At 41.8% G+C, this 14,352-nt stretch overlaps 2 protein-coding genes and 2 non-coding genes across 5 annotated transcripts; 1 reads left to right on the forward strand and 3 right to left on the reverse strand.

Moving 5' to 3' along the window:
• Positions 1 to 117: 117 nt before the first annotated feature.
• Positions 118 to 189, reverse strand: trnaa-cgc (transfer RNA alanine (anticodon CGC)). The gene has a single exon. It is a non-coding gene; the product is annotated as a tRNA-Ala (tRNA).
• An 864-nt stretch (positions 190 to 1,053) lies between these two features.
• si:ch211-119e14.1 (uncharacterized) lies at positions 1,054 to 3,858 on the reverse strand. Of its 2 annotated transcripts, none has more exons than XM_053416002.1 (4): positions 3,642 to 3,858; positions 3,147 to 3,244; positions 2,954 to 3,055; positions 1,054 to 2,151 (listed from the first exon to the last, which is right to left on the reverse strand). In XM_053416002.1, the coding sequence occupies exon 4, from the start codon at positions 2,147 to 2,149 to the stop codon at positions 1,568 to 1,570; it is 582 nt and encodes a 193-aa protein (XP_053271977.1). In that variant the 5' UTR covers positions 2,150 to 2,151; positions 2,954 to 3,055; positions 3,147 to 3,244; positions 3,642 to 3,858; the 3' UTR covers positions 1,054 to 1,567. The 2 variants fall into 2 exon arrangements, with proteins under 2 accessions (XP_053271977.1, XP_053271976.1); XM_053416001.1 differs by having other exon boundaries at positions 3,147 to 3,248; positions 3,642 to 3,856.
• A 1,346-nt stretch (positions 3,859 to 5,204) lies between these two features.
• Positions 5,205 to 11,142, reverse strand: coro1b (coronin, actin binding protein, 1B). The gene is made up of 10 exons (XM_053416009.1): positions 10,924 to 11,142; positions 10,575 to 10,697; positions 10,122 to 10,251; positions 8,335 to 8,516; positions 8,106 to 8,225; positions 7,849 to 7,953; positions 7,614 to 7,759; positions 7,234 to 7,291; positions 6,860 to 7,150; positions 5,205 to 6,606 (listed from the first exon to the last, which is right to left on the reverse strand). Exons 1-10 carry the CDS (start codon positions 11,125 to 11,127, stop codon positions 6,484 to 6,486), a joined length of 1,482 nt encoding a protein of 493 aa, XP_053271984.1. The 5' UTR covers positions 11,128 to 11,142; the 3' UTR covers positions 5,205 to 6,483.
• A 3,055-nt stretch (positions 11,143 to 14,197) lies between these two features.
• On the forward strand, positions 14,198 to 14,286 carry trnar-ucu (transfer RNA arginine (anticodon UCU)). Its single transcript is given in 2 exon segments — positions 14,198 to 14,234; positions 14,251 to 14,286. It is a non-coding gene; the product is annotated as a tRNA-Arg (tRNA).
• Positions 14,287 to 14,352: the final 66 nt, after the last annotated feature.

Consider the following 14,352-nt stretch of genomic DNA (forward strand, 5'->3'; position numbering starts at 1 on the left):
GGGTCGTGTTGGAATACAAGTGTATTAAATGTATTAATCATATGAGTTAAAACAGTCGCACACGTCTACATGAAAAACACGTGTCATGATTTATATTTCATTTGAAAATAAAAGTGGTGGAGATGCCGGGGATTGAACCCGGGACCTCATACATGCGAAGCATGCGCTCTACCACTGAGCTACATCCCCATTGGTTCCTACTGAAGAAAAATGTCACTATATAAATATGGTATCAGTGTTTTGTCATTTTGTGGTTGTTTTGTTGTTATGCACTTTTTAAATACAGTTTATGGTGTTTAGAGTGAACATTGCCCTCATTAAAAAGCTTAATTCATATTTTAAGCATATCCATAATGTCTGCTTGTTATTTTCATTCATTAACAGGGCTGTTGTCATTCTACACTTTACCGCAACAATAATTTATAAACTATGAAATCACCAGTTGCATTGCAGAGTGTGATTATACATAAACTACACTATATGATAAACTTATATAATGTGATGCCTCATTATAAATTTTAAAAAGCATAGTCGATAAAATCCAACTTAACTTTCTTTCGACTATGATTCTTCATGTGAAAATGCATCCGTGATAAATATACCAGTAAAAATATAATGTTAAAAATAATAGATTCGTGCTTTTACCTTTGTTACTTCAAATACATCTAGCATATAATACTACAAAATGTACGATGTGTACTTGTATCTGCAGTTTTACAAGTTACCTTAACTAAAGTAAATGTCACTAGACTATCATTAAACAGCTCGGCCATAACCACAATTCTTTACCTGTAAGTTGAAGCCACTTTCAGTTCACAGTGACGAATGTTGTTGGAATTATTTAATTGTATATATATTGTATTCATAAACATATAATGAAACAGTCAGCTGTAGAGTCAAAATATGATTCCTGGAACCATTTACTTTTTGCAATTTCTTATATCTGCTCAAAATAAAAAATAATAATCAATTATCAATAAAGTCGCCTATCAATGTTCTGTAACATAAGTAATTGATATGATTTTAAGTAAAAGAAAAACATGATGAAGTCTGTTTGTATTTTTCGGTTTTTATTTTCAAAAAACATTTTACACTACACTCCAAAATGTACCACATCTAGATGGTTGACACAACAATAGAAGATCTGATTTCTTAACTGAATCAGTGTGACACAATAAAACATAACATTCTTAAACAACAGTGTACATCTGCATTTTTATACCAGAGCCACAGCAGGAAGTAATAAAACCAGGGCTTTTACTTAATCTGTAGTTACAAAAATACTCATTGTAGATGTTGATATTTATTATCATAATTTCTAGAAAAACACACAAGGATCAGCATTTCTGCTACATACAAAATTGCTTAACGAGCTAAAAAGAAATAGGCTACTTCAATTGGTAACATGCAAATGAATTAGGTTGGTTCAAATTCAAATGAATAAGCTATATTAACTCAGTTGAACTGTGATTTGAAAAAAACTCAATTCATTTGTGGGGTAAAAACTGAAATATCCTTTAAGCTGGTAAATTATTTTCTTAGGTCAGTGCACCTTCTTCTCCTGAGCTCACAGAGAAGTCACCTCCCTCTCCATCCCCTTCTCTTCAGACCAGATCGCACTTCCAGAAAACTGCTTCAGGTCAATCAGCAATCCAGACCCTCCTCTTTCCTCTCCTCTACTTGCCGCCTCCCCCTCTTCCTCCCTTTTCCCCTCCACTTTTGCCTCCGGCTGATCCGTCAGCCTGGTTTGCTCCCCTTCCTTCAAACCTTCGGAGCTCGAGGTAGCATGTGAGATGTTATCCCCCTTTCCCTCCTCCTCCTGGCTGCCCACCTCGCTGTCACCCCACTGGCTACCCCCCTCCTCCACCTGTTCCTCCTCATCTCTGACCTCCTGCATCTCCTCCCCTTCCTCAAATGAATCATCGCCAGGACACAGTCGGACTCTGAGACCTGTCCCCAGAGCTATTGCTGTGACCCTCGCCTGGTCCCTGAGTCCTCCTTCCTTAAGCACCATGCGCTGGATGGTGTATTCTTCATTATTCTCCTCGTTCAGCTTCTTGTAGAGGAAGAACAATAATAAAAGCAGGGCTATTAGGAAGAAAGAAAGGATCATGATATTCACAGTGGATTGTCGGTAATCGTCAGCCATGCCTGTAATGAAGACAGAAAAAAAGGTTTACTGAGTTAGTGTGTCACATATTCAGTGCTTGGATTTCATCTATTCAAAGATTTTTGTCTTTGTTAGACTGTCTCCTAAAGAAATAGACATTTTGCAAACTGATCACATTTAGCTTTTTTGCTTATTGTTGAAAGAGTCAGTTGTATTTTCACAACTGCCCTATTAACGGTTTAGCAGGAGCCATCTCATTGGAATGCTTATCATCTCACGTTTTGTAGAGCATATTTCAATCAATCAAATTATATTTGCATAGCCCATATTCACAAATTCAAATTGGCCTCGTAGGGCTCGACAAAGTGTGACATTCTTAGTCCTAAACCCTTAGTCTTGAGTGAGCACGACCTTCATAGAAACATAGAAACCTCAGAGAGAGTTGCAAGTGAAGGACTGACAGAAGTACAATAGATGCCGTGTGTTGAGCACATTAACAAAATAACAATATAAACAAAAACATAGAACAACTCTTATAAAACAAGAGACTTTTGGACCTGGAAGGAGGTATTATGAGTTTTTGCTCATATTTGGTTGCCACACTGTTGTCAGCTGTCCTAAAACAATGCTGCATGTAAAAGCAGGATAAGACCCACAAAAATGAACATTTCTATATATGTCTCTGCTGTATATAAGTTTTGTGAAAGCTAGTTTCCCCTGTGACAAACTCAAATCTGGTTGACATGGATATTATGCAGAGTGTGTGAACCAAAATCCTGCGAGTTTTAACAAACTCATAATCCCACAATACTAAGTCAGACTGGAGTCAGAAATGCGCAGTACCTCTTTAGAAAGTTCCCTGTTCAGTAGAGAAATCCCAGTGGCTTGGTGTTCCAGTTCAAGGCTGGTTTTTGCCGTGAACTCTGACAAATTTACATTCAGGATCTAGAAAAAAGTCCAGTTAATGAAAACCCATTGCAAATAATGCTTCAATACTACAACAAATCATGTTGGAGAAAAATATGAATATACATACATTTTCTGGAGATATGACAAAATGTCTGTGGCGCCTTTATCTCTGCATGCATGCGTTGCAATGACAGGAAACTAGCAGAGCGCTCACACCATCGCTGGCTTCCTGTCAAAATTATAATTAAGCATCAGTGTGGAAGAACACTTTGTTTTTACTAAGATCATACAATATGTGCTGCAAAATCCAGTTTCAAAATACTTATATCAAATGAAGTAAGTGCAGTGAAAACACAATTAGAGCTGAAAGGTGTGAGGGCAACTGAGCATAGTGGTAAATGAATGCCATTTACCACTTCATATGTACGGTACGTTAAGTGATGGTTCGAGTGTTTGAAATGTGAAAGGTGTAATATTAAGATTATACATTTGGAGTTTTAATTGTAGAGAAGTATTTTAAGTAATTGAAGTATTTAGAAAAGAAAAATCTTGCGGCAAAAATGTGCTGAACAATGAAAATTGAAACATAAAAACATAAGGAAGTAAATTGTGAGCTACTCACCGAAGTCGAGAGCAGGAGATAGAGTTTGTGCCGCCACACATGAAGACGAGTCAGGAACTGAGTGGTGATCAAGTAATTTTGGAGTGTGACAGCCTGTGTGTGTGTGTGTGTGTGTTTGTGTGTGTGTGTGCATGAGATGTGGTGAGGTGTCTGAAACTCTCTGTGGACGGTGGAAGGTGGAGGCTGAAGGCGGTGAGGACAGATTGAAGATAAAAAGTCAAGCAGGGCGTGGTGGAAAGTGCAATTTTGACTATTCATGGAAAGAGGAAGATGAAGAGATGTGAATTTATTCTAAAACAGAGTCGACTTATGCCTTTAACTCTGCAGCACAGGTGCAGGTTATTAGGCAGCATACTCTGAGTACATACACACATTTTTACTTGACTTGAATTCACCTACGAGCAATGAACAAAAGACAGTGGTTTGTCGTGACAGATTCTAAGCATGCAGTCATTTCCGTGTACAGGGCTGAAGAAGGGAAGGGCTCTGTCAATTTTTTTCTTCAAATTCACATAACCTCAAGAACTAAAGCCTGAACCAGATGACAATGTGATTTAGGCAGCGTTTATCACGGTTTGGCAAAGATGTGAGCCAATCCGAAGAATGCACGAGTTCAAACGCTGCACGCTGGCTGTGAAACATGTCAGCCACATCCTGTTTGCTGCTTCAGTGGCCACACATCCACAGCCCCTGCATCTTGCAGAGAGGACTGTCTGTAATACACTGTATTGCCCCCCCGAGGGACACAAAAGACCCGCACAGCACACCCACGACTGTGTGGTGTGCAGAGCATGACACATTATTGATTTACAGTCGGTGAGCAACTGTGCTGTGAAGTTTTAAAGAAACGTTTTGGGCGGCTTCCATAGTTTGTAACATATCAGTGTGTTGTAAGCTCTTTATCAGCAATCCAGATATTAACACGCTGTAATAAAACTACAAACAAGAACAACATGAAACTGATAACAGATTTACATTTTTTTGTCCATATCAGTAAACTCAGCTTCATACCTTATGTCTCTGTCTGTAGTTTGAGAGATAACAGGACATTTCCGGGGTTAATCTTCACTTGGCTATTTCGACTTTTCTTCAATGGGGGTAGTGTAACTAAATCTTGGTGTCCGATATTCCTTCACATCTATTGTACTTAAAATCGGTTTTCAATTTTATTATGAGGTCACAGTGACCTTAAGCGGTGTCCTCTGACCATCCAAAATGTAATCAGTTCAAACCGGAATCTAAACAAGTACAGCGTAAGAACCAAATTTGAATAAATTCCTTCAAGGCCTTCTTGAGATGCCGTGACGGATGGACAGATAACCCGAGAAAACCCTGGTGTCACCGGCACGGAGGCTAACAAAGCCAAACCCTGAGAAATCCCATAATCAAGGTTGCTCCAATACTTGATGAATGCAGTGTGTGCATACAGTGAGGCCATTAGAGCAGCAGCCACCTCACACGCAATAAACAGTGAACACTTTTTAAACATCATGATCTGAAATTCACCACAAATCAATGAACACGAGCAAAACATTTCTTGGCGTAAAGAAAAGAGCCACTCAATTTATACAAAGGAGGAATGAATATTTATTGAGCTTTCACAATGTAGTCTCATTTTAAATGCTACCGCTTTCACAATTAGTGTTAGGAGGTCAGTGCATTGAGATACATAAATCACAATTAAAGGAATGCAAGGAAAAGCTTGGTGTGGAAAGTACCGGTGGTGCACTGTGAGTATACTACGCTATAAGTGCCTTCGAATGTACTGGCAAAAAAGTAAAAACAAAAAAGAATCAGTTTCAACACCATAACAAATGCAAAATGTAGAAAATGTGTCACACTTCGGAGTAACTTCCTCTTTCTCGTGGATGTAAAACTGATCATTTGAATATATTGAGTGTGTTACCAGCGAGGCCGCACTGTAACTCGTGTGAACGTTTGTATTTGAAAAAAAGTGTCAAGGAAGCTTAAGGGGCGAGTGTTTTTCTATTTTTTTATCTTCATGTGGACAAATGTGTCACCTCATGACGTGAACAACACGAGGTACAAATTCACAAGCGGTACCTTTTCATCGACGACACGGGATTTCACGACAAATACATATTTAGCTAGGCTCTCATCAGCTTCCGTTCAAAACACATCTCTCCGTCGAGGTCGAGATTTGCTCACCCGAAAAGATTTTCCTACCGTTAACCTCACACACACTCACACACACTCACAGCGTCCTACAAGTTAAACAAAAGCACAAGTCACAAGATGGGTAACAATTGAGGGTCTGATATGACATCCCTGTTTAGCAGCCTTAACTACCTGATTAAATAGCCCTAATGGTAACATTTGTGAGTGCATCAGAAAGGAAGAAAATCATATTAGAGGTACTTCATTGCTTTGCTATAGAATATGAACCTTCATTAGCTTGAATATAACGCTTGTTGCTAGCGTGTGCATTAATTTGGGGCAGTGGTGCTAGTGTAACTGCTTTCGAAAAAACCTTCAAAATTATGACATGGAATTTTTGCAAAGCTCCAATATGTGCACCACCAAACAGCCGCTACTACTCTCCCTTCATAAAAACCAAACATTATCTCACTGTTAAACTTCACGCTACGCAGATGACGCCTTGTTCTCCAACCACAATCTGGAAAACTCACCGAAACAAACTGCAGGGCTCTTTTCACTGCAATAGTTGACTTGACTTGTAAGCGACTGTGATTCACAGTTAGTTGCTACCGTACACTACATTCTCCCACTTACACAGCTTAAGGTACAGTTGATTCTAGTAAGGCTATGGTCTATGGATTAAGAGGGAATGCCCTCGGAATGTAGTGAATCTCCTGCGTCCTCATACGTCCCCATCCTCGATCCGAGCCAGCTGCCGCTCCAGCAGCTCGATCCTCTGGCTCTGAGCGAGCACGACGGCGCGCAGAGCCTTCATCTCTGCCAACAACTCGTTCAGCACATCATCCTGAGGAGAGAGAAGAGACGGAACATGTCAGAAAGATTACTCGAAGCCCGAAAGACATTAGTAAGCTCAATGGGACTCATGCAAGAACGTGTTTGTTTCCTAATCCTTAATTTCTCCCACCTATGGTGAGTCTGTCAGATTCATCAAACGCGTCTACCTTATTATAAGTGTATAGATGATGAGAGATTTCACGAAATCTTTCAGTACGAACGGTTCTTCCCTGAGGCCTGAAATGTCTCACTCATCGACTCACCTCTCTCTTCGGCCTCTCCGCATTTCCCTCCGTCTCTCTCACGGCTACTCGTGGCGCCTCTTCTTCCGGCTCCTTGGTGGCCGCCGCTGTTGGATGGGCACCCGAGTCCTGTGAGGCGAGCCGGGGCTTGCTCCTGAGGGTGTCCCTGTGCTTGGACGGAGGAGCCGCGTAGCCACCGCTCAGGGAGACCAGCAGCGGCGGTGCGTCCCGCCCGGCGATCCATTCCTCGGCCAGGAGAGCCGGCTCCGAGCTGGCTGTGTCCGGGTAAAGGTCTCCCTGAAATAGATCTGACTGGGGAGGCAAGATGGAGATGGGGTGTTTAAGTAAACTGGATTTATTGTTAACGTGATGTCATCAATTTGTTAATGTCTTACCTTGCGTGGTACAGTCATAGAGATGGGCTCCACTTTTCTTTCATGCAGTTTGTAGAACCTACAAAAAAAAGCAGGGAATTAGAACACCAGTCTACTATAATTCTATCTTCTCCCATGAATTTCAATGTAGTATTTATTTTAAGACTCTCAGACTTCCATATATATATGTAATGAATTAAATAAAGGCCATTGGAAATTATAATAAAACCACAACACCCTCCACCCCTCCAGGGTCCGTGCCACTTTTAACCATATGCGCATTAACATGGTTTTTATAAGGAGGTCCTGCCACCTGAATCTTTCACTAGGAGTTACATTTTAACCCAAAAGAAAAATACACAATTCCCTCCGCCTCATCTATCTAAACAAGCAGAACCTACCGGGCGATTTCACACTTGTTGACGTCCACACCTCTTTTACTGAGAAAGCCCGCCCCCTTCTGCGGCTCCTTGCTGCTGTACAGGCTGAGGAAGTGAACATACGGGGATTCATCCGTCACCTCGAAATACCGGATGGTGCAGTCCCCCTGAATACATGAAGATAAAACTGAATTAAAACGAGTGCATCATACTAAACATTACCAGCTGGGTGAATTGGGGGGTTGAGCATATATACCTTTCCACACAGGTAGACCATGTTGGTGTCAGGGTCGTAAAAGGGGAGAAGAACTCCATTACTCGTATCCATTTCTTGTACAGCCATTGGCTCGGAGAGATCTTTCTGTAAGACAATAAATATTGATCCGATACTTATTATGAGTGCTTACTAATGTCCATCTAATGCACCCCAACCTTCACTAAACAAAAGGGCAGACTATTTCCCGCAAACAATATGGATACTGGATGCAAGTAGTGTACGTCAGAGTTTCCTACCGTATCCCACAGTGCCAGCTGTCTCTCACTCATCCGACTGAAGCCTGTGGTCAGGATCTTCCCATCAGAGAGGAACACAGCTCTCATGGGCCTGGTACCATCATGGACCTTCTCCCTGACCTGGCAGAAGAAGGAGAATGGAGCACAAGGGGATTTATTTACCGTCAGGATATGTCCATGCATGATGCGCAACTGTACAACCTCTTTTGTACACACTGCGAATATTCACCTTGAGGACGGTGTTCCTCCGAGGGTCAATGACGCGCAGGGCCTTGTCTTTGCAGACGGTGCAGATAGCGCTGCCGTCCTTATTCCAGCCGACGCTGTAGATCAGGTCTGGATGGGAATCGCTCAGCTGGTACACGAGCTCCCCCGTCCCCACGTTCCACACACACATAACGTTATCACAGCCTAGGTAGAGAGAGCTGAAGAGGTGAGTACACAGGAAGGGAATCATGTTCAACCTGACCTGTGTTCAGATAAAGAAATGAGTTCAACGGTGCTTTACATGACTTTAAGTCGAAGTTCAGGAGGCCGGATGACAGAACATAGAGGAGTCTGTCGGATATTTACTCTGGAGCGAGGTCATGAAGAGTTTTGGATGCTAAGATGTCGGATCAGTGTGGTTCTAAAAGGAAAAGGTCGGTGGTGGACGTCTATGGAGGACGTGGTCTGATTGTTTTAGGAAGGACGGAGGACACATATTTTTATCGATCTGGAGTGGGACATGAGACATTTGAAGCTTGAGTGGGGAGAGCTGGGAAATGGTTCAGGATTTACCCTCCATAAGTGAGGATTCCCTCTGACGCTAACCTTGGGCTGAACATTTTATTAAGGAGTGTTTATGGCCGTGCTCATCGGCTCTTAAATCTTAGATGTGAATGAACGGGTTTGCTGTGTGACAGATGTGTGCGTCTATGCGAATACAGGGAAATAACGCGATTGGGTCAAGAGCTGATGGCCTCTGCTGCCAGGAGATATCAGGTCGAATTTAACTACGCCAGTCAAATCTCACCTTTGAGTGTTTTAAAGGAGACGTATTATGCCCACATTCGGGTTCAAGCTGAAATGGAAAAGGTTTTCATGCTCTCAAGTTAAGAAAGCACATCACTTTCCTCAGACTGTCTATTGATGCAGCGCCTCTGTTCAGCCTCTGTCTCAAACACTTAGCTTAGTGGCAGAGAGGAGCTCTCTTTACTACTGTCGTTAGGCTTTTTAACTTTGCATAACTTTTACATACACAAAACAAATAACACAAGAGGAAAGACCAACTGAAAGAGCCTCTTACATCTCCTTTAACTCTTGATAAACACAATCTAACACATGAAAGTTTCCAAACTTTAACTTCGATTTAGACTTTCTCAAAAATACCAAATGCTTATAGCTTAAATATAATTTATTTAGTTTATTTGAATAAGGGTTGCGTTAAGATGGCGCGTAGTTGCATGGCAAAGTCAAGCCGGCATGTTATGATGGCCTTGTAAATTGTAAAAGCATCGTTATAGTTCATCAATAAACGTCTTTGGTTACTTGCAAAACAGAGGTAGGACACCTAGTTGTTGGTTAATCGGAAAATGAGGCACGGTAAATGATAAGCACACTCACAATGTTTCAATAACAGCAGCTCACAATGTCACACAGGTTTAACTTGAATTGTACCTCTAGTGGTTTGATTATATGCAAAGATAAGCAATGGTCTTGTACACTTGCCAAATGATACTAAATCCAGTGCAGTTGCAGCAGAGTGAACTTATATCTCAGGTTAATCCGGTCGATCAGGCTGCCCTGCATGCTATGAATTCCTGCGGCAGAGCTTCTGATTCCTTGCTTGTGCACGGAGGATTTTATATGGCTGTCACTGAACGCCAACTCCTTCCATATAGATTTACATACATCGCATTCCTGCAGATTCACATTGGTATACAGCTCAAGAATGACACTTAATGATACAAAAAAAATATAACACTTTTTTTAGAAACCAGAAAAGTGGAACCAGAATGTGACGAATGACGCTACCTGCAGTGAGGAGAATGTTGAAAGCGGTTGGGTGCCAGGCCAGGATGCCCACTCTTTTACTGTGGCCCTCCAGGGTCACAATGGCCTCAGTCATTGGACTTGTCAAGCCCCCGTCTGGGATCTGCCACAACTACAGGCAACACAACACAGCAGGCATTTGTTTAGGTACAGCTGCATGCATTCATATAGAATATCTTTAAATTGGCTCACGGAATTTGTTCTTGGTCACGGCTAAGAAAACGTTAGCACAAGCAAAACAAGGACTTAAGAAATTAGTTTTCTTCCTACTAAGGGTGTATGGTGACATTTTTATTCGCTCATGTCAGCAAACATAAACAATACCATTATTCCCTGTGATATGAGTCATTTCTAGAAATCAGTAAGACAATCTGTGGTTGTGCCGCAAACCCCCAGCACAACCACCACCAACATGCCCCGCGGCGGTGAGGATACCTTCACTGTGCAGTCCTCTGAGGCACTCGCAATGATGTTGTCGTCATGAGGCGACCACTGGATGTCCAACACCGGGGCCGCGTGGCCGCACACTGTCGGGCTGGACTGGTCGACCCTGCCGCTCTGTGGGAGGAACAGAAAGTTGGACTGTGACACTGGGACAGCTCGCTTGAGACATGTCCAACGATTCACAGTTTAACCTTTGTCCACTATTTGTCTTGGATCTGTAGAAATGCTGCACAGGCACTAGTCATAAAAGGAGTGAGGAAACTCAGCAGAGTGGAAGACTGAGGCTTTTGAAAGTATTGATCGAGTGTTGAATCTGGATGTGATGCAGAGATGCTCGGACCTTGCTGATGGGAACCACAAGGAAGGCTCCTCCTCCGCCCGCCTCGATGATAACGGCGATGAATTTGGGGTTGACCGCGCAGAGGGACGTGTCCCACGTCACGCGGGACACTCTGACGTCGTCGATGCCGTGCTCGGCCTTCCACGCCTGAGCAAACACATGGCGGAACTTGCTCTGCCTTACCACACCGCGCCGGAAAGACATAACTGTGGACAAGGGAAACAAATGGCAGACCTGAATTGGAAATGAATAAACAACAACTTTGACAAACAAGGAGCAGAAACGCTCTCGTTCCAGCGGCTGAACTGTGAAGATTTACTGCTTTATTTCTCAGTTTCAGATCATTGCAACTGTGACATCTGTGATTGTCTTGAATCTCTGATGTTTTATTGTCCAGATAACCGATGAGTTGACACACTAGAGGAGCAGCTACGAGTTTGGGCTCTCAAGCTTTCATTTTGGGCCTCTTCATCTCACTTGGCCTTGGACTGTATTTCAGATCATCAGTCTACTTTTGGAGATTTTAGACATAGTATGACCAGGTTGGTTTGTTTGATATCTCCACAAAATAGATGGTAAGCAATCTAGGCATTAAACCAAAAGTACTGGGCAGATCACAATGAAACTTTGAGTGGAGCTCATTCAATTTTGGTGCAGATTCCAGATCTTGATTTTAATTTTCTTGACAATAGCAAGATAGGGACTTTTTAAGATTTTTGGGGAGAAATAAATAAAAAAAATCAGGTATGTACATATATATATATATATGTATCAGGTACAAAAGTATATATATATATATAGGGGACTGATATCAGTGTGTAATATTTGGGGCAGGTGGATTTTAAAAAGGGACATTTGGGCCTAAGGAGGTTTATGCTCTTTTAAGTGCCACTCTTGTTCTTATCAGTGTTTTTTGACCTGTTTATTTGTTAGATTCTGTGTTGTCATATATTAAATACTTGACAAGCACTTCTCAGAGTCCAACTAGTGTCCAACTAAAATCCTAGTGCATTGTTCTTCATTGTTCTTCAGTAAATTCCCCCACATCTTCAGACCAGCCTGCGAGAGAGAAAAGCCGGGTTTGTCCAAACAGCAGGGGGAAAGCTCTCATGCCCGGAAAGTGTGTCCTGAAAAGTACAGTCAGGCTTCAGTGGACAAAAGGGCATGATCCGCCGGAGACCAAAACATGCTAAGGCCGTGAGTGGGAAGGGGGGGCTGGGCAGTCAGATCTGCTGAGGCAGGGGAGCCAGTAACTCTATACGCCATCTACCTAACGCTTCCCAGTTGTCCAAGCAAACTGTTACGAGCAGGAATGCAGGAAATGGTCCAAATTGTGCTCGTGGGGATAAAAACCGATCAAGTGGAAGCCATGACTGAAACGCTTGCATAGGAATTCAGGTCTGAGTGGACCAATGATGTGATGCCATTGGGGAGCCAGACATTTAACAACATGCTTTATGGTTACACACCATTTAAATGCATTGCACACAATACAAGGATATGTGGATTTGAAGAGAGAATCCTTAGCAGTACAAAGGGCTAAACAAAGGCGTATTCACACGTAGTTAATCCATCAGTGAGACGAGGAAACAGCGGGGTCATTATTCTCGAGTGGACGATCTTACCTGGCGTTTTTTGGGCAGCCTCTCTTTACTCGAAAATGGATCTCCAAAAAGACTCGGGCGTGACAAGAGCAGGCCAATAAAAATAATCCTCCGCCAGCAGCAGTAACTTAATCCTCTCCCGTGTCCAGGCAGTCGACAGCGTAGACCTGAGCGAAATCCGCGAGAAATGAAAGAGCCAATCCGAATTATTAGCCACCGCGGTTAATACTCATTTCCCGTTGGATTGTGCGTAATTACGCATGAGCACGGTGCGTTAGCAGCCTGACCTGGTGGAGCATGTCCCGTGCCGATGGACTCTGCATGAATGGAAGCCGGCTGACGGCGATGATGATGATGATGATGATGATGATGGAGTGTGTGTGTGTGTGCGTGTGTGTGTGTGTGTGTGAAGAGACGCAGACGCTGCTCGCTCCTTTACAGGCGAGTGTTTTGGAGATTGAGCAGAATCCCAGACACTTCCGGTCCTGGCAGGATGTGACAGAGGCACGCAGGAGTCCAGAGAGTTGTGATCCGTTACGTCCACATCCTCCGTCCGTCTGCTAAACCGGATGTAACAGAGCTGCTCAACTATTAGCTGGTGTGATTAATAATATACCAACATATTAATTAATGACACAACACTGCGCATGCGTCTTTTGCATTACAAAGAGCAAAAGTTTTAAAAAGAGAGTTCCAATTTGGTTCTTGATCTTATTTTGATTATTTGTTGTTAAATTTCACTTTATTTGCTGTAACTTTTTTCACACGTGCATGTTTTATTATTATAGCTAAAAAAATAAACATATTTTGATATTTTAGGTCTTATTTTTTCCAGATGCAGATTTTATTTATTACATTTAGATTTCACTAAATTAATTTCGACAAAACAAACATTATAAAGGTACTTCTTATCGGCCAGTGTTGTTTCAAGATATGTTGCTTTTATTGACATTATGTTGTTAAATGGGTGAAGACAGGCAACTGCTGCAGGAGTGCTCATGTTTTCATATGTTGGAGCGCCCCCTAGCGCTCCAAGTTGTGCTTCTTTGCTTTTTAGATTTCTTATAAAGCAAACTTTCAATTGATGAATCGAGAACAATCAGGAATCTGTTGATGGATCCATACTAAATTTAAAAACAACAGTCTCTATATAAGTATTTGGAACTGCCTCTACTACAACAAACCAAAACAGTAAAGTCCTGTTTTTACTTTCATTTCAGGCAGGAGGTTTACTTGTAATTAAGTTATTTTGCTGTGTGGAATAAGTACTTTAACCAAAGTAAATGATCTGAATATAAAAAAAAAAAATCTACACAGTAACTTTTTTTTAAAGAAGTGCTGTAAAAAATTAAGATATTATTTGGTCATCATATTTGCGTTGCACAGTCGACTAAAGTGAAATTGCACTTGAAATTAGAAAATAACTTAAAAAGAAAAACCTGGGCAGTATACATTGAGAAAGTCTGGAATCACGTGGTTGTGGTGTATTCCTCCGTAAGTATTTCCTTTTATATCCACTTTTATTGGCTCTCTGGTAAAGTAAGATTAAAAAATGTTTTGGTTTTTCTTGTAAATGTGTAACTTTGACGACATCCTGTGTTTAACGCACTACTTATTATCCACCCCTACATTACGAATAAATAGCATTGGGTACATCCAGTGCAACAGGTGGCTCCGTGGCGCAATGGATAGCGCATTGGACTTCTAGGCTATGAATGCAGTCATTCAAAGGTTGTGGGTTCGAGTCCCACCGGAGTCGTATTTTTGTTCCTACGTTTTGATCCGTTTACTTTTAACTGCTTTATCTAACCGACCTTTTGCTTTA

Source organism: Pleuronectes platessa, chromosome 23, assembly GCF_947347685.1.
Source record: "Pleuronectes platessa chromosome 23, fPlePla1.1, whole genome shotgun sequence".
In the NCBI taxonomy this organism is placed as follows: Eukaryota; Metazoa; Chordata; class Actinopteri; order Pleuronectiformes; family Pleuronectidae; genus Pleuronectes; species Pleuronectes platessa.